This window comes from Glandiceps talaboti, chromosome 11 (genome assembly GCF_964340395.1).
Source record: "Glandiceps talaboti chromosome 11, keGlaTala1.1, whole genome shotgun sequence".
NCBI classification, from domain to species: Eukaryota; Metazoa; Hemichordata; class Enteropneusta; family Spengelidae; genus Glandiceps; species Glandiceps talaboti.
Window position 1 is genome coordinate 18,174,001 of NC_135559.1, and position 23,364 is coordinate 18,197,364.

Here is a 23,364-nt window from a genome sequence, read left to right on the forward strand (position 1 = left end):
GTGTTGACGGTGAAGCCGGGGCGGTGAAGTTACATCTGACAAACTGACTTCTGAAACTGTGACGTCTGGTCGTGAACGAGTTGTGAGATCGGAAAATAACAAATAGTTTTAAAATGTATGTAAATGGTTGGATAGGCAACTTGATAGTCATTCAGTAAATGGACACCTATTGTTAGCATGGACTAGCATGCATATGGATAAACATTTTTAAAAACTGTACAGTTGTGCTACAATGCCATTGGCGGTAATTTTTTTTCTATTGATTAGTGATAATAATTTTAAAAAAAATACATGATAACATTATGATACAAATTTCAATAAAAATTATTCTTATCAATACACAACATGCATGTTTGTTAATTGCTTTATTTTGCGCATTTTCTCCCCCAGTGGATTACAAATAATTCTCCATAGTTTGGGGTTAGCTCATACAATAAATATCGTGGGCTATGATTTAATGTAGATCTGGCGGTCGGAAACTTTGTCACAATGGAAATAAAAATGGCAAATTGAACAGAATTTCGATTCAACTTTCAAAACATACCAATCACTATAGAATAAATGTCATCGACTTGTGAGTTAGTGTAGATCTGACGGGCGGAAAGTTTGTCGCGATGGAAATGAAATTGAATAAGTTTCTAACATACAATCACATTCCATAACGCCCCAAAGCGATGACCTTTCATATGGTGTAGGGTCAAAGTAGGTCATTCAGTCATACACTTCATGCTTTTAGTGAAAAGGGAAAGAAGACTACAAGGAAAAATATGAACTTCGACCGACAGAGTAATAATATATTACTCTGTCCTTCATGTGTGTCGTGTGCTAGTCAGTGTTGATCACAGTCACTTGTGAACTCATATGCCATTCCAGAATTCCAGGATGGTGATATTCTAGTCAAGGATGATCATAATACAGTACAAAATAATGATGTTATTATATTTAGTTTATAAGAGGAGCCCTCTCATCTGAAACAGTGACCCGTATCGGTACTTTTTGAATATCGTAAATACCTATGATAACGTCATTATTTTGTATTATGATCATCCTAGACTAGAATATATCACCATCCTGGAATGGAATATGAGTTCACAAGTGACTGTGATGTTGATATACCTTTTTGTTGGTTTGAATTTTTAGGCTGGGGTCAGAATTTACGGCAAGGGTGGGGGAAAAATTATTTGGTCAAAAGAATTTCATAGACCCCCCCCCCCCCACGTTCACTAATAGCGCCAACCAGGTGTTGTAGCACAACTGTACATATTTTTTTACAAACATTTACCCACATGCTGATGCATGCTACATGTAGGTATAAGTGTTCATTTGCTGAATAACTATCCAGTTGCCTATGCAACCCTGTTGTTATCTTTGCAATATGTGCGATCATTTGGCTGTTGCTATGTGCGGGGTCATGTTGCTAGTTATGTTTGCATACGTTTATTAATGTTTGTTCACTTGTCTGTGAATCCTGGTTGTTATCTTTGTAATATACGTGATCATTTGGCTGTTGCTATGGACGTGGTCTCGTTGATTGGTACATTTGCATACATTGTTTGAATGTTTATTTAGTTATCTATTAATCCCTGCTGTTGTCTTTGCACTATATACTATTATTGCCAGTTGCTATGGGCGTGACCTTGTTGCTGGGCACAATCACATACATTTTTTGAATGTTTATTCCCTTGTCTATTAATCACTGTTCTCTTTGCATTATATGTGACCCTTTGGTGATTGGCATATGGGCATGGTCTTGTCGCTAGGCATAATTGCATACACTTTTTGAATGTGTTTCACTTGTCTAAGAATCCCTGTTATGTTTGAGAAATATACGGTTGTTTTGCTGTTGCTATGGGCGTGGTCATGGTTGCTAGGGGTATTTGCATACATTTTTAAATGTTTACTCACTTGCCTAGCTACCAGATGATGTTATTTGACCAAAATATACTGCCAGTTGGTTGTTGCTAAGGGCGTGGTCTTGGCTGGTAGAGGCAATTGTAGCAAAACGTTTTCAAGAAAATCTACAGAATAACACTTCTAGAAGCATCTCACCAAGTTTGAGTCTCACTGACGAAGTACTTGTGGATATGTTTTTGACCAAAATTCACATTTTTACACCTAATTTGCATATCACTCATGAGATCATTTAATGTCAGCCCACTCTGCTAGGTAGTTTTGGAATGAAAGATTTTTGACCAAAAAGACGCATGTTAGCCCTAATTTTAATATCACTGGTGGAATCATCATGTTGTGAACAATTCTTAATCTACACCCTAAGAATGTTCCCACCAAATATCAGACTGATCTACCCAGTAGTTTTTGAGTTTAAGTTTTTTGACCAGAAATCACATTTTTTTATCCAAATCACATATCGATGGTAAGATCATTTTAATTTGAACAATTTCCCAACTAACCACCCAAGGTAATACACCCACCAAATATCATGGCAATCAGTCCAGCAGTTTTTGGCTTTAAGTTGTTTACACACACACACACACACACTTTGCCATACCTATTTCACTACTGAACCTTCTTAGTTCAGTTATGCTACATGGCCCTCTGATATGAACCAAAGATTTTTTGTACCCCCCCCCCCCCCACACACACACACACATATATTGTAAGGTTTCATTTTATAGAACTTGGATTTTGATTTTGGGCAGAAATAGCATCCCACATGATAGCTAGTGGTGACAGTGTGGGATGGATCTCCTCCTCTCACGGTAAGCACTTTTTTTTTGAAAATAAGTACACTAAGGTGCATGAAATTTCACACCATACACATTATCGAATGCCATAGAATACTTGAAAATTGTCTTCAATATCCTGATTTACTCTTAATACAGTTAAAAACTGCATGGCTAAATTATCTACACTATTTTGGCAGACACACAGATTCGCTTGGATATCGACTGTCTCATAATTAAATGTATGTAGGTAAATGAAGTGAACAATTTTGCTAACATACAAGGTAAACACCTGCTCCTGTGGTTTGAATTTAACAAGCAGTCATCAGAGATGACTCAGCCCCTACAATAGATGTTTACAGAGCATTGCCACCAGTCATGGCAGTGTGATGTATTAGATTGTATGAAATATGGTGCCAATGGCATTATAGCACAACTGTATAATTCATTGAATATTAATTCATACATTTTATAAATGTTCATTTATTTATCTATTAATGCCTGTTGTTATCTTTGCAATATAAGTGATCATTTGGCTGTTGCTATGGGTGTGGTCTATTTGCTTGGCACATTTACATACATTTTTTGAATGTTTATTCAATTGTCTATTAATACATATCGTTATCTTTGCAATGTACCTGTTCATTTGGCTGTTTCTATGGGCATGGTCCTGTTGCTAGGCACATTTACTTACATTTCTTGAATATTTATTCAATTGTCTAGTAATCATGGTTTTTATCTTTGCAATATACATGATCACTTGGCTATTGCTGTGCCTGTGGTCTTGTTGCTAGGTAAATTTGCATATATTTTTTGAATATTTGTTCACTTGTCTAAAAATCCCTGTAATCTTTGTGAAATACACTAACGTTTGGCGGTTGCTATGGGCGTGGTCATGGTTGCTAAGGATATTTGCATATATTTTATTAATGTTTACTCACTTGCCTTCCTGATGATCTTGTTATTTGATGAAAACACACTGCCATTTAGTCATTGCTAACGACGTGGTCATTGCTGCTAGGGCCAAAATGTTTTACAGAAAATTTGCACTTCTACTAACATCTTACCAAGTTTTAGTCTCATTGACAAAGTACTTTTTGAGATTTTGACCAAAATTCAAATTTTGTACACTTAATTTGCATATCACTTATGAGATCATTATGTGCTTAATATTTCTTCATCTATACACGCCCAGGTGCATCCCCATCAAATTTCAGTCCAATCTGCTCAGTAGTTTTGGAATTAAAGACTTTTGACCAAAAGGACACATTATTAGCCCTAATTTGCATATCATTAATACAATCATCATGTAATGAACAACTCTAAATTAACATGCCCCTAAGAACATTCCCACCAAAGTTCAGGCCAATCTGCCAAGTAGTTTTAGAGTTAATGTTTTTTGACCAAAAATAACATTTTTGACCTAAATTGCATCATATCCCAAGATAGGTTTTAGAAGATATTGCTTAAGTTCCAATTTTACTTTGTTTTTGAGTTTTGTTCACATTCATGCATGTTTGTGTTTGTGTTGAAAATGATGTTGCCCAGAACCTAAATATACTGTTAAGCCAGTATGTTGTAGTCTAGTAAATATATCAGCATGGTAGTTTTTTAACCATCTCTTTCTCTTTCTCTCTCCAAATGATTAGATTCTACCAAAAATTTACCTAATCTCCTGCTGAGGAAAGATGAACTGCACATGTCAATAGTTATTCATCAAACTCTGACAAGTGATTGCAATTGGTTAACCCATTCAGTTTATAACAAACTCAACATGATATGTCATCACGTGTTTATATGAACATATATATAGCATTAAACGACTGCTGTCAGAGGTAAGAACAGAATGTCATGCTAAAGAAGCCATTTCACTACATTTGTATATGGTGGAGAGAGAAATTGGAGAAGACGACCACACATACATTATAGTTACTAGACTATGATGCGAGTCAATCCAAGCAAGTGTCTAGGCTAGAACTAAGTAAACACTAGCATCAAATATAGCCTGTACTGTGTGCATGTGGCCATGGTATAATGATCATTACTTGCATTACATGTAAATGAATGTCATTATTCAAAAATTGATTTGCAATATATCTCACAAGTCTAATACCAACAATTTTGACTTCTAAAATAAACACCTCATCCACAACTTTAGACTTTAGTAAATGCAGTAACTTTAATATAGTATGTAAGATTTATCACATCGGTATCCCTGGGCACACTTTATTTACTATAATGTGTTCCTTCAAACGTGTTTTGTGAGTTCTACTTTGAGTTACACCCTTTCACATTCTTTCACACATGTACAAATGGTCTTCCATTGCTCATTTCATATCCTCATACGGTTCTTCAGACTGTCAATTTGATTAAACTCTTTGTCACACTCCTTACAGTTACACACAAATGTTCTTTCATTTGTGGGCACTACTGTGTTTCACCAGACCATGTTTATTAAATCCTTTGCTACATTTCACACACCAAAAGTCTTTTAAGTTTTGTGGTTCCACTTTGCATGTGCTTTTAAAGTGCTACTGTGAGTAAACCTTTTACCACATTCTTTAGTACACACATAAGGTCTTTCATTTGTGTGGCTCAACATGTGTGTCTTCAGATTACTATTTCGATTAAAACCTTTACCACATTCTTTACACACAAATGGTCTTTCATTTGTGTTAATCCTCATGTGTGCCTTCAGATTTGAAGCCATAGTAAACCCTTTACCACATTCTTTACACACATACGGGCTTTCATTTGTGTGGATTCTCATGTGTTCCTTCAGATTACTATTTTGATTAAACCCTTTACCACATTCTTTACTCACATATGGTCTTTCATTTGTGTGGATCCTCATGTGTGCTTTCAGATGTGAAGTCGTAGTAAACCTTTTACCACATTTTTCACACGTGTGGTCTTTCATTTGTGTGATTCATCATGTGTCTCTTCAGATTACTATTTTGATTAAACCCTTTACCACATTCTTTACACACATATGGTCTTTCATTTGTGTGGATCCTTATGTGTGCCTTCAGAGTATTTTTTAGATTAAACCCTTTACCACATTCTTTACACACAAATGGTCTTTCATTTGTGTGAATTCTCATGTGTGTCTTCAGATACGAAGTCACATTAAATCCTCTACCACATTCTTTACACACATGTGGTCTTTCATTTGTGTGAATTCTCATGTGTGTCTTCAGATTACTATTTCGATTAAACCCTTTACCACATTCTTTACACACATAAGGTCTTTCTTTTGAGTGGATTCTCATGTGTATCTTCAGATGTGAAGCCATAGTAAACCTTTTACCACATTTTTCACACATGTGTGGTCTTTCATTTGTGTGATTCATCATGTGTCTCTTCAGATTAATATTTTGTTGAAACATTTTACCACATTCTTTACTCACATATGGTCTTTCATTTGTGTGGATCCTCATGTGTGCTTTCAGATGTGAAGTTGTAGTAAACCTTTTACCACATTTTTCACACATGTGTGGTCTTTCATTTGTGTGATTCATCATGTGTCTCTTCAGATTAATATTTTGTTGAAACCCTTTACCACATTCTTTACACACATATGGTCTTTCATTTGTGTGGATCCTCATGTGTCTATTCAGAGTACTATTTCGATTAAACATTTTACCACATATTTCACACATATATGCTCTTTCATTGGTGTGGATCTTCATGTGTTCCTTCAGATTTGAAGTCATACTAAATCCTTTACCACATTTTTTACACACATATGGGCTATCATTTGTGTGGATTGTCATGTGTCTCTTCAGATGTGAAGCCAAATTAAATCCTTTACCACACTCTTTACATACATATGGGCTATCATGTGTGTGGATTGTCATGTGTCTCTTCAGATGTGAAGTCCAAGTAAATCCTTTACCACATTCTTTACACACATGTGGTCTTTCATTTGTGTGGATCTTCATGTGTGTCTTCAGATTTGAAGTCATAGTAAACCCTTTACCACATTCTTTACGCACATATGGTCTTTCTTTTGAGTGGATTCTCATGTGTATCTTCAGATGTGAAGTCATAGTAAACCCTTTACCACATTCTTTACACACATGTGGTCTCTCATTTGTGTGGATTGCCATGTGTCTCTTCAGATGTGAAGTCATAGTAAACCATTTACCACATTCTTTGCACACATATGGTCTTTCATTTGTGTGAATCTTCATGTGTGCCTTCAGATTTGAAGTCATAGTAAACCCTTTACCACATTCTTTACGCACATATGGTCTTTCTTTTATGTGGATTCCCATGTGTATCTTCAGATGTGAAGTCATAGTAAACCCTTTACCACATTCTTTACACACATGTGGTCTCTCATTTGTGTGGATTGCCATGTGTCTCTTCAGATGTGAAGTCATAGTAAACCATTTACCACATTCTTTGCACACATATGGTCTTTCATTTGTGTGAATCTTCATGTGTGCCTTCAGATTTGAAGTCATAGTAAACCCTTTACCACATTCTTTACGCACATATGGTCTTTCTTTTATGTGGATTCCCATGTGTATCTTCAGATGTGAAGTCATAGTAAACCCTTTACCACATTCTTTACACACATGTGGTCTTTCTTTTGTGTGTATTGTCATGTGTTTCTTCAGATGTGAAGTCATAGTAAACCCTTTACCACATTCTTTACACACATATGGTCTTTCATTGTGTGTCTTCAGATTACTGTTTTCATTTGTATGTATCCTTACATGTTTTTTCTCATAACAAGTATGGTAACAAAGCAGTCTATTCTTAGTTTTGTCTACTGTATATGCATTCACATGATGACTTGTATCATTAACATTTGTACCAGGTATGTCAATTTGGATTTGGGATTGATAATCACATGAGGTAGTCTCTATGTTGGCTTTTCCCGAGTGAGTCTCCCAAACAGTTTCATCACACTCTGTTTGAATACTTGAACAGTTTCCATCTGTCCTATGTAAATTAAGTTTCTGGTTCACATTCTTATCATGATTATCTTCTGGTATTAGACTACAAGTAAAATCTACTTGCTCTATCTGAATAGGGAAGGGATTCTCAGGTCCATTCATACAATTTTCTTGTCCTACTGTGGGCAAGTTGTTCTCTGAGTCTACTCCTCCAGATAGTTGTTCAGCAGCCTTGACATTGATAGTTTGGTTAGGACAGTGTTCTCCATTATTTTTTAATTCTTCACCGATTACTTTCCAGTAACTATAAGCAGTGTTAATAACATCTTCCTCATCTTCTATCTTTACTTGTATATCCTCCTTCACTTTGTCATTGGAATCACATCTACTGGCATCACATTGACTCTTATTGTTTACGTAGTCTACATGTTGTACTGTTATCTTCTCTTTCACTTGTGTCTGCTCTTCATCTTTGATCGAGATAGGTTCACTAGGAGAGTAGGGGGCATCTACATTACACATGATACTGTTTTCTTGATGACTGTGAAGAGAGTGGTTGTTTGTATATTGTTCTTCATATTTGACTGAGATAGGTTCACTAGGACAGTAAGAGGGATTTACCACATTACACATGATACCATTTTATTGATGACTGTGAAGTGGATCATTGTTTGTAGAATCTTCTTCCTTGACTATAATTTTCTCCATCTCTTGAGAACAGTAGTATTATCAGCAACAGATCAAGTATCTGTTAAAATAAAAAATGCATTGTACTGTCATGAATATATAATTCACACTTTAGCTGGTGAAAGTATTTCCGACAATGTGTCTATTTCTAGAGTAGTGACTGGCGTCTCCTGTTATGGCTAGACAGGCTATGCTATTGTTTAGACTGTATTCAGATGCAGATTATATTTTGTCATATTCCTAAAACTTCTGAAATATGTTTTATTTAAATACTAATTGTGTACAAATTGTGGATGACTCACAATAGCAAAGGGGGTTCGGAAAACAGCAGTAATAGAAATGACAATACAAGCAAGTAGTAGTATACACTGGAAACTCTGTTCTTTATATGCATGCGTGTTCCATCTTGTAACTGAAACTTACATCACACAAGAAATTTGATTTGATCGTCTGCCTTATCGTCGGGCTGCGTGCTGATTGGTTGATTATGTATGACGTATGACTATATACAAATGTAATGAGTTCATCAGAAAGGGCAACAATGTTAACAACAACGTATAACACAAAATATGAATCAATAAATATAATTCACAACACAAATACATAACCTATAACATACAATCTTATAGTCAACATGTACAATGGACATACAGAACGCGCACTTACTCACTGAGGATTTGAACACATAAAATATAATCTAGTACTATCTCCTAAAATGCTCCCTAGTGGTTAACCAGGCATCTGAGTTAGACATTCCATGAACGAGGACACTCATGAATATTCATAGAAATAAAAGTCCAGTGGGTATAAACAGCGACAATAGTATTAAAGATAAATTACGAAAAAAGTCAAGATGACTGTTGACAGTCTGTGTATTGTTGTGATCACAGAATTACTTATCTGTGTTGTGAGGTAGACTGCCAGCATATCACAGCGGTCCTACTAATTACTGCCCGGGAGATACAAGAAGTGCACGGGAGCAAACTGGTGGCCAAATGGCACTCAAAAGTCGATATTTATGTGCATTGGCCCACTTCGAATATATATTGACCAAAATTTAGTGGATTCACGCCCCTGATTGATGCTTTTCCAGTTATAAATTTTCTAGCGTGTTACAGACATTGCATGGCTACTGCATATATTACTGCCCGGGACACATCTGGCCTGCCCGCGCCAAATTTAGATGTCTAATCGATATCAAAAGTCGATTCGTAAATAAACTAGAATGTTACGAACCCTATCTAACCTAAGTTACGATCATTCAAGTCTTCTTTTATCATTTTTCAGGCTAAAAACCGTTCGTTCACCTAGATCTCTGTACTGTACAGTATACCTAGATACCTAGATCTATACCTAGATCTCTGTACTGTACAGTATTGATAGACTTTAGACAGGCTTGGAGACAGACTGGATGATGTGTGTAGATGAAGAACATTTGGGAGTTTTTGCAGACAAGCTTCCTATGTAAACTTCAGTGGAATGTACTCAATCGTAATGTTAGGTACACAAACCAAACGGCCCTTTTCAGGGCCACCATTTACATACTCCAAAAAGAGATGCCTGAGCCATGTATATTGATATAGTTTTAAATGTATTACCCTTCCGCAATTTCAAAGTTCCCCGGGCACTTGATATATGTCCCCTCCCCTATCTTAGGAACGCCATTACTAAGCGCCGGTTTGTATGGGTGACCACGACGGCAATTGTCGGTCCCAAAATGTCAGTTTTTAATTCTTGAAATTATACAATTTTGTAGCTATGCCCTTCTAAGTATCTATACTGTACATCTATATAGTTTTAATGGTGTTATTGAGGTACAATCTTAGGAAACAACGTTAACGCCAGTTATTTATGGATATGGAAATATGGGGGGGGGGGGGGTTAATCTAGGTAAAATTTCACCGAGGATAACCATTTTGTTTTGGACATTTCCAAATGAAAATAATTGTAGAGGTCAGCGTCGTTGAGGCGAGAGTAGATAAACCTGTAATAAAGTCTAGATATTAACATGCATGGTCAAATGTGAAAATAACGTATGATTTGACTGAATGTAGGAAAATGTGTGAAGACAATGTTAACTTGTATCACAGTTAACTGTTATTATTAAAGATGCAGAACATATAGGCCTACGTGTCCACCTACTTGTATTGAAAAAAATTGCACTACCTCTCTGCGCTGCCTCTGGCACGCCTGGTTATCCTGTGTGAGAGAAACCCTACAATAGCAAGTATTGTATCTTTGAATACATATCGTATTCAACAACATTGATATGATATGATTTAATCTAGTAGTATATTGATACATTCAGTCACATGTATGATATATTATCGCGTGACAATAATTTCCGTGTAAATTTCTCTCACACGGGCGTCATGGTTACGTGGGCAATTTAAGGCCGTTACTAAGGCTAAGCCCCCCTTCTACATATTCCAGGAAACAAGATGGCGCAGATAGACTGTACAGTACAGAGATCTAGGTGAACGAACGGTTTTTAGCCTGAAAAACGATAAAAGAAGACTTGAATGATCATAGGTTAGATAGGGTTCGTAACATTCTGGTTTATTTACGAATCAACTTTTGATATCGATTAGACGTCTAAATATGTGTCCCGGGCAGTAGCCATATGCAATGTCTGTAACACGTTAGAAAATTTAAGACTGGAAAAGCAGCAATCGGGGGCTTGAATCCACTAAATTTTGGTTAATTCGAAGTGGGCCAATGCACATAAATATCGACTTTTGAGTGCCATTTAGCCACCAGTTTGTTCCCGGGCAAATATCTCCCGGGCAGTCAGTAGGACCGGTTAAATTAGTAGGACCCTATCACAGTACTAATGTCACTATTGGTCGACTATTGTATTGTCTACTATACTGTTTACATTTTACTGGCAGCCCTTTACTTATGAAATGTTGGATACTGTTGAACACGAACTCTCTCAACAGCTGCGTGGAAATTCTAAGTTTGAACATACCTGGTGACAAAATGCCTTGTTGATCAGCAATCGCTCAAATTTCCTTCGGAAGAGTCGCAGAGTTGGTGAGTGCATGAATATGTATGTGGAGAGGCATATTGCATAACGCCCCCAAGCGATGACCTTTCATATGATCTTGGTCCAAAGTAGGTCATACATTAGTCTATAAGGTACGCCTTGACGGGGCGCCCTCACACATCTGCCAACCCCTCCACAAAGTGAGAGGAGGCCGGTGAGGGCGGAACGTCACTACGTATCTTACAGCCTTGTCATACATACGAAGAACTGGAAGACTAGAAGAAATAATATCAACATTGACAAACAAGACCGATAATAATATATTACTCTGTCCTTCATGTTTGTAAATGTTTAAAAATATATATATATATATATATATATATATATATATATATATATATATATATATATATATATATATATATATATATATATATATATATATATATATATATATATATATATATATATATATATATATATATATATAGTTTTGGTGGTTCTGGAACTCTTTCTTGGTTGTAACTCGGAGTTTCACGCATAGTGCGATCATCAGACAACTATATATATATATATATATATATATATATATATATATATATATATATATATATATATATATATATATATATATATATATATATATATATATATATATATATATATATATATATATACATAAAAATGAAAGAAGACGAGTCTGATATTACATAGTGGAATTACACTACGGACCGTTTCACCCGAAGGATCGTCAGGTGTAATAGTGTGGTTTAATAGTATTCGTTAGCTATACATCCTGCATTATGTACATAACTTATGTGTGTTCACTGACGGCTGTGTGTACACAAAAAGATTGACAACAAAGGTTACGTATTATTAAGTAAGAACTTGTTAGCGTGCCGGCATTTACTGATTAATTCAGTTCTGCTGTTCAAGTTCGTTGATTTGTCGGCAGTTATAATAAAATATTTTTTCCCAGAGGCATAGTTGACATCGTTTGGTAACGTTAGAGTATGAGGAAGCCTGCTTGAGAACTGACCAGTGTACGTCGTAATTAATGTTGCTGTCTTTTAGGTGCCAAATGTATTTACTGAGTGCAGTGTCTTTCTTCTTGTGATCAAGTTTAAATGAAGACTTGTGGTTGTTAAACCTGCTTTTGAATTCTGTGTCACTAACGCCTATGTATGATTTGTGATCTTGGTTAGTGGTGACTGTTGCTTTGTAAACAACGCTTTTTATGAGGCATTTTCCTGCGAGAGGGCACTCCTTTGGTTTTCTGCAGTTTGCAGTCATTTTTCTAGATCTAAATTCTGGTGTTCCTATTATGTGAGTGGATATTATGCCTAATTTTTCTCTTTTTAATTTTCTCTGTCTCTGCAGATTTTTTAGATGTTCAATGTAGTTTTTGACAACACTTATGCTGACAATATATTTCTCTGCAAAATCATATAGCAACTTCATCATGTAATTGTTTTGAAGCATACAGCTTTTTTTATGTTGGCACGGGGTTGGAAGTCATGAAGTATGTTGCTCTTGTAACTTGTTATTGTGCATGAAATTGTTATCTTCTTTTTTTCAGTATAATGATTTACCCTGTACAAGTTTATACACAGAAACTTTATGTTCTTTATGAGTTTTTTTAGCACAACTGAAGAAAGGTTTAGAGGTTCAAAGGCTATAGGCATGGCGCTGAAGCTGTGTACGGAGAAATTATTTCGGTCAAAAATAATTTGCCTTAAGAATGTGCCCACCAAATTTCAAACCTATCTGCCAAGTAGTTTTTGAGTTTCAGTTTTTTGACCAAAATTCACATGTTTTTAACCAAACCTCACACCGATGGTAAGATCATTTTGATTTGAACAATTTCCAAACGGGACACCCAAGGTAATACACCTACTATATATCATGGCAATCATTTAGGCAGTTTTTCACTTTAAAGTTGTTTACACACACACACACACACACACACACACACACACACACACACACACACACACACACACACACACACACACACACACAGAGGCACAGACACTTTGCCATGCCTATAGCACTACTGAACCTTATCAGTTCAGTTGTACTAAAAATGACCATCTGATATGAACCAAAGAATTTTTGAAGCCCCCCCCCCCCCCCCCCCAACACACACACACACATGTGCAAAGTCAGTCATGAAATAATGTTTCCTCATTTGTGCACAAGTTTCTCATTTACTATGATTGCCTTCACATCCATGCCAAGGAGATTAAGGAAATGTCAACTACTAAAATCCCTCATTGTACATTTGTATCTCTCTTATTTTCGGAATGTGTAATGTAAAGATGCAAATAATAATGTTATGGGCATTAAAGTAGGAGTTTATGAGTTTAAGCCACACTTTAACATAATGTGTTCCTTCAAACATATTATGTGAGTTCTACTTTGAGTTACACCCTTTCACATTCTTTTACACATGTACAAATGGTCTTCCATTGCTCATTTCATATCTTCATACATTTCTTCAGACTGTCACTTTGATTAAACTCTTTGTCACACTCCTTACAGTTACACACAAATGTTCTTTCATTTGTGTGCATTAGTGTGTTTCACCAGACCATGTTTATTAAATCCTTTACCACAGTCTTTACATACAAAGGGTCTTTAAAGTGTACATGCAAAGGTTCATGATTTTTTTCGTAATTAAGTTTATTTTGCCATAAAAATAAAGGAAATCGAGTTTGTAATAGTACAATATAATTCTAACACGAGAAATTGCGCGAAGAATGAGACACTCTCGGCTCAGCCACAGAGCACCTTCAGGTAAGTACCTCTCATTTGCATATGGATAGGACAGTGTTTGGAACTTTATGACGTCACTGCAGGAACACAAACGCGTTCATCAGTGTATCTTTACATGCAAAGCCATTATGGTCGAACCAGAAGGTCAACTTCACAACCCGTTTCGCCAGAACCCGACGTTCGTTAAATATTGGTAGCGTAGAGCAATACACTCCAGCATTAACATCTGATGGTGTGATTTAGCCAAATTCATTCAAACCAACCACTAGCAGTAATGAAAGTTCCTCTGGTAGTGAATGAGTGAGGAAGGTGTGGTCAACCACAGAGACTGAATGTCACTGCTTTACAAGGTTTTTTCCAATGTAAATTTCACTGACAAATGTAGTCATGGCTAGTACACATTATATGTAGTAGTATACCTGTGTTTAAATATCCATCATGAAAGTTTAGTGCTTGTTTTCTGACTATGCCTTGCTGTCTTGTACTGCAACATGGACCATATGTTTATGTGTCCTAGTGAAGCCGTGTTGTTTACATAAAGTGAAGGCTGTTATCACCATCCTTTATTGACATAACTATTCAATCGGTGGAAAACAGCTCCTGCAGACAATCTAATCGAAATGAAAATTATCTAATATTTCCGTACCCATCAAACAAACAGAGATCGGATGAGAATGGCTTCAAGAGTTCCCCATAATATTTTCTCAAGTTGTTCAGATGTAGCATGTGTCATAACAGTACATTCGATCTACATTTGTATGACCATTCAAAATCTTCATGAAAATAGACACACAAATTCGTTAGAGCAGAACATTTGTTGGATAACCATCCCTCTTGAAAGCTATGTGTACACACACTTTATTTCATTTTTTACTGCGTTCATTACCATCCACACAGTGACATGAAGTGGTTTCATCTTCTTTCAAAGCACAGCCCGTGTTCACTGAAGCCGGCTGTACTAGTGTATTGCGTATTGTCTTCGACCATTTTTGTTTGAGTTTTTTATGGATAGACATGTCTTACGTTGTGGAAGTTATTTGACCTGGGAGCGTGAAGCTTAGTGTTGACTGTACTTTGCTGTGTCCATTCACTTTGGACATGTGATTGGCATGACACAGTAATTGTTCAGGTAGACAAAACAATGGAAACAAAAATAGCAACATTATAATGAGCGTTGCATCTTTTTACTTTGATATGATTGCGATGATGTACATGTGATGTATCACAATGAAAACGATCGACTCCCAGCAACATGGAAATCAAAACATACAATCGGACTACGCATTGTTTCCGAAAAATGCTATCGTACTGAAAATATTTTATGAAGCTAACTTGCTTTCTTAAAAACATCATTTCAAATTATTTTATTTGTTTTCTTTTTTTTCGCTTCGATCATGGCTACACCGGTGGCGTGGAGAATCCAGGCCCAGGTAGCATTTACCAGTTTTCACTGTATGGCGTCACTGTCCAGTTTTTACGCGTGGTTTCAACTGCCTTCACCCATTATTACCTACTCAGTTATATCACTCGGAAATGTGTGTAGGGTGATCGTTTCACTGTGGGTGCTGCCGACAAAACACCAAGGAACCATTGTTGTCGGAAGACTAAACTGGTACACCACAATATGTACAGTTACAGATAATACTATATGGCAAGCGTAATTAGTAATTCATAAGTAAACATTACACAAAGGCTTAGAAGTTAGTCAAAGCACGGGATTTGCGACTTTCTTGCCAATGCGAACAATATTTAGAGGTATGAATGCAATTTCATTTATTTTTATGGCAAAATAAACATAATTATGAAAAAAATTATCAACCTTTGCATGTACACTTTAAGTTGTGTGGATCCGCCTTGCATGTGCTTTTAAAGTCCTATTGTGAGTAAACGTTTTACCACATTCTTTACACACATATGGTCTTTCATTTGTGTGGATCCTCAAATGCTCTTTCAGATCACTAGCATGAGCAAATCCCTTGCAACAGTCTTTACATACAAATGGTTTTTCATTTGTATGTATAATCGTGTGCCTTAGCAGACTCATTCTATGCTTAAACCCTTTACCACATTCTTTACACACATATGGTCTTTCATTTGTGTGAATCCTCATGTGTATCTTCAGACTACTACTTTGATGAAACCCTTTACCACATTCTTTACACACATATGGTCTTTCATTTGTGTGGATTCTTATGTGCGTTATAAGACTAGTTCTGCGTGTAAATCCTTTACCACATTCTTTACATACAAATGGTCTTTCACTAGAATGGATTATCATATGCCGTAATAGATTACGCCTGCCTTTAAATCCTTTACCACACTCTTTACACAGAAATGGTCTTTCATTTGTGTGAATCCTCATGTGTGTTTTCAGATTACCATTTTCATTAAACCCTTTACCACACTCTTTACATACATATGGTCTTTCATTTGAATGGATAACTGTGTGTCTTATTAGACTCCTTCTATGCTTAAACCCTTTACCACATTCTTTACACAAAAACGGTATTTCATTTCCATGAATCCTCATGTGTGCCTTCAGATTGTTTTGTTGACTAAATCCTTTACCACATTCTTTACACACATATGGTCTTTCATTTGTATGGATCATCATGTGTCTTTTCAGACTGGCGTTTTGATTAAAGTCTTTACCACACTCTGTACATGCATATGGGCATTCATTTGTGTGGGTCCCGACATGTTTTTTGTCATAGCAACCAAGGTAAAACTCTCTATAACAAAGTGGCCTCTTCTTAGTTTTGTCTACTGTATATGCATTCACATGATGACTTGTATCATTAACATTTGTACCAGGTATGTCAATTTGGATTTGGGATTGATAATCACATGAGGTAGTCTCTATGTTGGCTTTTCCCGAGTGAGTCTCACAAACAGTTTCATCACACTCTGTTTGAATACTTGAACAGTTTCCATAAGTCCTATGTAAATTAAGTTTCTGGTTCACATTCTTATCATGTTCATCTTCTGGTATTTGACCACAAGTAAAATCTACTTGCTCTATCTGAATAGGGAAGGGATTCTCAGATACATTCATACAATTTTCTTGTCCTAGTGTGGACAAGTTGTTCTCTGAGTCTACTCCTCCAGATAGTTGTTCAGCAGCCTTGACATTGATAGTTTGGTCAGGACAGTGTTCTCCATTATTTGTTGATTCTTCACCGGTTACTTTCCAGTAACTATAAGCTGTGTCACTAACATGTTCCTCGTCTTCTATCTTTACTTGTATATCCTCCTTCACTTTGTCATTGGAAAAGATATTTCTTGTATCCAGCTTTAATATGGTGTCAGTGCTGACTGGCCTCAGTTCATTTGAATAATGCATATTTATCAAATCATATCTACTGGCATCACATTGACTTCTATTGTTTACGTAGTCTTCATGTTGTACTGTTATCTTCTCTTTCACTTGTGTCTGTTCTTCATATTTGACTGAGATAGGTTCACTAGGACAATAAGAGGAATCTACCACATTACACATGATACCATTTTCTTGATGACTGTGAAGTGGATCGGTGTTTGTAGAATCTTCTATCTTGACAATAATTTTGTCCATGTCTTGAGAAAAGTAGTATGATTAACCAAACAAGTCAAGTACCTGTTAAAATGGAAAATATAAGTTTTGAAAATCAACTGTATTATTGGTTAGTCTTGCGACATGTAAATTCAGATCATATTACATAATACAAAAAGTATAGTCATGCATATCATTTGGTGTGTGTACATTAACCCTATAATAACTATTTAGTTTCTGTAACAATTCTATTAACAGATACAACTCAAATCTGATGATAATCTGTTGAAAACAGCATAAATACTCTTGAATTATACAAAATCCTGTATGGCTTGCAGCATTTGTTGCTGGCACTTGCAGAATTAAACTTGTACCCTTTTCTGAGTATAACATCAACAGCACTGGGAACTAGTGGGAGACACTAGATCTAAGGGCACTAAGGCTGTGGTCTGGATTATGGTGGGGAGGGGCCACAAAAAACATTGGGAGTGCAAGGGGAAGGGAAGCTACAAAAATTTATGGGTTCATCTCGGGCCAGGGGGTGCCATTTTTTGAGTGTGTGAAGGGGGGGGGGCTGCAATTATTTTCTCACCCCTCCCTCACTGTAAATTCTGACCGTAGCCTAAAAACCCGCAACACATGCTACAAGGGACTATCAACATGAAGTGGCAATTCGCTACTTTTACTCAGTTACATGTACATGTAATTTGTAGCATGGATGTATATGAGGAGATAGTCCTTTCAGACAAGGAAAGTCAGGACAGGACAATGTGCCTCACCTTCTCCACCAGTGACATTATTCGAGTCCTGTACACCATTTGGAATTGTCATGTTTCACGCCGGGACTCGATTTCTGACATTAATTGAGGGACATTGCCAGTATCATGTCCAACTACAGTAAGTAACTACACCAGTAGCTGCAATAATACTAGAGTTTGCTGTGATTTTGAGGGCTTTTTCATTATGTTTTTGTGCCTTCTTTCATTCTCATGATTAACCCAAATCAAACACCAGAACGAATAAAGGCACAAAAACAGAGGAAAAAGCCCTCAAAATCACAACAAACGCTACAATTATTGTAGTCCTGCTCACAGGGGCATGTATTATTGCTTAGATTGTCGCCCTGGCTTGCGAATGCCGTTTTCTTAGGAAAATATCGGGGTAATATCGTACGAATCCTGCTGCTACAAATGTATCAAACTCTATACTAGTAGAAATTATATTAATATTTTCTCCTTACAGGTAGGAATATATAGTCAAAAGGTTGTTATATTTAGTCTGTAGACCTGGAAAACAACAATCTATGAAATATTACATGCCCCTATGCTATGGTCCTGCCAGCATATGGTGCATGGGTTTGGGTGTGACCCAAGGAACGACTGACTCAGTTTGCAAGCAGGACTAATCCTGCTTGCAGACGATGCACGGGTCTATATTGGTGACACAACCCGGAGAATGGAGGGACAATTGTCAGAATCGAGTCCCGGATTACTCCGCAGGACTAGACTACAATAGTAGTACTATAGTACTACTACAAATTATTGCAGCTATCACTGCTTGATTTGTTGGGGCAGATTATGAAGATTTGTAATTTCTAAAAGCCTGTGATGAAATATTTTAACCTATTATAGACGAAAATCTGTCGATAGCTGGATGGGAATTTTCTGTTTATACATACCTAGTGACAAAACGTCTTGTTTATCAACTTCAGAACGTCGCACATCCAGTGATGATCATGATGCAGCGGGTTCGTGTGAGTTGTGTTTTTGTCCTTTTTTGAATAACGCCCCCAAGCGGTGACCTTTCATAAAGCCCTCTGGGAAGCATGCGAGACTACATTTTACCATAGGGACAGGAGGAATAGCTACAGGAGGAACAAATCTAGGCTTTTTTTTAAAGCTACATTTTGAAAGTTTTATTTGAATGTTTACAGAAATAATTATATAAGACCATTAACACCCTGTGTGTGTTTACACTTAGTACAGACAAGGAAGATTTATTTTTTCCTTTTAACTGTGCACAGATAAGAAATAAAGTAGTGGGAAACTGTGCATATATTCCTCCCATTTTGTTCCTCCTGTTTCCTATGCTTTTACAACCTCGCATTGGGAATTCACGTTTACTCATGCGAGATATAACGAGAACGAGACCACTCGACAGTTTACGAAAATGGCGGCCTAGATGAATTTTCGGAGTTATTGATATTGTTGCCTAGGTTTCTGTGTGTTTCCAGCTAGCCTTCTGGTTTTTACGACGTTTCCACCGAGTTTGCATGCCTTACGAGTAAGTAGTGAAAATTTGAAAATGCAGATGGAAATGAGTCTTTCTGTAAAACACCATTTCATTTTTTTTAAGTTGGACTTAAGTTAGTTTTAAGTTAGTCCTGCTTGCATACGGAGGAATTCGGGACTCGATTCTGACAATTGTCCCTCCCCCTCTAGAGTTTAGAGTCAAGTCAGTAATACAGACTCGTGCACCGTTATGTAAGCAGGACTAGACTTTATATTGCTCTGTTACAGTGTTAGAGTTGAATATGTACAGTTTACCACCACATACCACTACCAGTTTTACCTGTAAAAGCTCGAGGGTGTAACTGTGTTTACGTGTTACCTTGGAGGAATTATACTGACAGTATAATTCCTCCAAGGTGTTACGTTGGAAATGAAGGTACATGTACATGTAATTGGACAGTCAGTGCACTCATGAGTGTAGTCGAATCACGATGGTACGCTATCGTCTTTTGGTACATGAAACTGACCAAATCACTCATTTGCAAGAGCAGTTCAGTATCCACGGATTCCACGCTGCACCGCGTACCGTCTACAGACAAATATGTTACAACCTTTTGATTATATATTCCTACATGTAGGGGGAAGAGACAAGGGAGGGCATCGATTCATGACCCTGTATAAACTCCTCTGTACGTCTAGCTATTTTGAATAATCAGCTCATTAATCCCCCGGAAGCATCACTACATGGGCCACCAAAACTGAAATCAATTTCAGTATACACAGATGTATTCACAGTTTGACATGGTAAAAATGCAGTTGTATTGGAAATCGTACAAGTATACTCACCAGGAAGCTGTCGTGAACTTTTCGCGATCCATGGTTCCGGGTTCAGTGATAGGGACGTGCTTCGGAATTTGAAATGTAGCGGTCATCTGACATCAATAGTCATCGCCCCTTTCTCGGCCAATCAGTATGCCTTTGACATACAGAGGATTTCGCTTATTGTAAAGGTCCATTTTTCTTGTTACAAAAGCATTTTTTGCCCCAGTGATAGTGTATAACTTTACTTGGCACCTATTCTTCATGGAGGTATGTTTTTGTTGCAAATGTGTATTATTTATTCAAATTTGAAAGGTTAACGAAAAAAGATGACCACCCTTTAATATTTCTTCATAGTATAGGGATTGATAGATTTGTTGCAGCAAGATTCGTGCGATATTTTCCTAAGAAAACGGCATTCTAAGCATTAAGAAAACAACAATCTATGAAATATTACACGCCCCTGTGCCTTGGAGTGTATATCTCCAGAGCTAGATGTGTGTATGTGTGTGTGTGTGTGGGGGGGGGGGGGGGGGCATATCTCCAGAGCTAGGTGTGTATGGTGAGGGGGGGGGGGGGTATTTTTATCAATATTTGACAGGAAGGGGGTGGATGTGTTGGCACCACAAACAGTTTCACGTTTAAAGTTTAAAGTATGGTTTTAATAACAAATTCGTACCTCATGGCAAAGAAGTCAGAACTAGAGAGACTACATTTGTAGATGCCAAAATAAGGATATAACGTCTCATTGCAGTTCTTACGAGATATGCAAATATGCCTAGCAACAGTGGTTGTCAAACGTGATCATGGTCAAGCATTCGCCATGTCCGTGTGTGATGGTGTTGAGAACAGTAGTGTTGATAAGCGTTTGACACTTTCAGCTTGACTACCCTCACAGGTTGCTATGGCTGCATTGGCTCACATGGGATCTAAATGTACATTTACATGACCATGATTGACGTGCTGTTGAATCACTTTTTTCATAGCTACAAATGTATCTAACACCCAATGCATGTAACATTGATAAATAAATACTAAAAATTGATTACTATGAATGTTGTAAAATCAGAAGAAAAAGGAGAAAAATGACTACTGACTGTACTGTAATTTTACTCCAATGGGTACATCTTCTGTTTTGCAGATCTGTGAAGATGGAAAAACACTGGGTAGAGGAACTGTTTCCCCCGTATTATACATACTCTACAGAGGAGATACTAACCAAGTATGAAGAGGAGACCCCACCTATGGAAAAAGTGAAAGCCCTGTACGAGAAAGTGAGACAAGAAATCAACATAGAAAGGGCAGCAAATCAACAGAAGGCAGTTCAGGCTGGGGATACTTTAGCAGAATATTATGAACAAGAGGAAGCTAAACTCCGACAACTTGAAGAGTCATGTATATGGACTCACAAAGAACTGGAAGTTTTACGTGAAATGCTACACAGTGCAAAAGAACAAAATATCAAACTTGCCAGTATGCTGAGTGTTGCCCACAAACAAGCCAAAGATTTAGATGTGCAGTGTAAGAAACAAACAAAGATTATCGAAAAACGAAGCAGAAAATTACACGAAAGTCAACAACAGTGTAAGAGAATATCTCTTCACCGTGATCATCTGAAATCTGAGCACACGAAGACAAATGGTCGAATTCGACTGCTGAGAACAGATATCAAGGAACTGAAAGATGAGAAATTGCAGTTGAAAAAAGAATTACTGGAAACGAGAAAGATGCTTACCGATGAAAAATTAGCACGTCAAGAAGCAGAAATTCAACTGGATGACAAAGGTAGACAACATGAATTGGAAAAAGCTGTGAGAGAAGAAAATATCCGACTTGATTTTCAAGCGCAAATTCACAAGTTATATGAAGAGATAACAGATTTGAAAATAGAACTTGAGAGAGAACAGACCGCACATAATATTGACAAGAGAGGATTGGACCACTTGAGAAATCATTTCGCTAGTCTATCCGTGCAAGCTGTGACAGGTGTTGCCGCAAAACAGGATCAGCTAACGAAACTAGATACCACTCCATTTTATATGTAAATGGGTTTTGAGAAATTCATGGAAAGAAAGAAGTTATTGAAACAAAGATTATACGTTCAGTTTCTTACATAATAATTTGACATTAATTTATAAAGGCAGATGGCGTGTTTAACCACCTACATTTTGTAATTCAATTTTATAACACCAATGTGGAAACTGAGTTATCAGTTTGGTAATAGAGACCATAGACCCTTCCTTCCTCCCTCTTAAAGCTATTGTTTGATATGGTTGACTACACAAGTGGGTGATAGCAATGCCTTCGGTGTGATATAATCACCCCATAATAATCAAGATAGTGTAACAGAAGTACCAAAAATGTACACTGCAAGGTCATGAAATTCATCAGAAATACCACTGTACTGTGAGTACTGTTTAACCTCCATTCAATAGCTTACACAACTGCTGACATCAGACCATGGAGGAATGGAACTTGTTACAGAGAAAGCAAACAAATGACTTGGATTAATAACCTTTGGCTCAGCACATTGGAACAACAGAGACTTGTATTACACACCTTGGTTTGATTAGAAGAGTTTTATGGCCTCTTTATGTTGCATGAAATGCCAGGGGAACTTGAAACTTGTTTGTGAAGGTGGACTATAATTAGTCTATCAGCTAGCCCTCGGATGTTCTTCCGATAAAATACAACACACAGCCGAACAACGCTATCGAGGATGGAACATCCGAGG

At 36.9% G+C, this 23,364-nt stretch overlaps 3 protein-coding genes across 3 annotated transcripts in view; 1 reads left to right on the plus strand and 2 right to left on the minus strand.

The window, feature by feature from the left end:
• Nucleotides 1-6,587, minus strand: part of LOC144442092 (uncharacterized) — a 386,503-nt gene extending 379,916 nt beyond the window's left edge. The window contains 3 exon segments of the mRNA XM_078131362.1: nucleotides 5,285-5,569; nucleotides 5,652-5,987; nucleotides 6,240-6,587. Coding sequence (XP_077987488.1) covers nucleotides 5,285-5,569; nucleotides 5,652-5,987; nucleotides 6,240-6,400 — 782 coding nt within the window. The 5' untranslated portion in view covers nucleotides 6,401-6,587.
• Nucleotides 6,588-15,882: 9,295 nt separating this feature from the next.
• On the minus strand, nucleotides 15,883-17,622 carry LOC144442093 (uncharacterized). The gene has a single exon (XM_078131363.1). The coding sequence runs from the start codon at nucleotides 17,620-17,622 to the stop codon at nucleotides 15,883-15,885; it is 1,740 nt and encodes a 579-aa protein (XP_077987489.1).
• Nucleotides 17,623-19,755: 2,133 nt separating this feature from the next.
• LOC144441943 (uncharacterized) lies at nucleotides 19,756-22,675 on the plus strand. Its single transcript, XM_078131209.1, has 2 exons — nucleotides 19,756-19,863; nucleotides 21,772-22,675. Exons 1-2 carry the CDS (start codon nucleotides 19,853-19,855, stop codon nucleotides 22,673-22,675), a joined length of 915 nt encoding a protein of 304 aa, XP_077987335.1. The 5' UTR covers nucleotides 19,756-19,852.
• The last annotated feature ends 689 nt before the right edge of the window (nucleotides 22,676-23,364 follow it).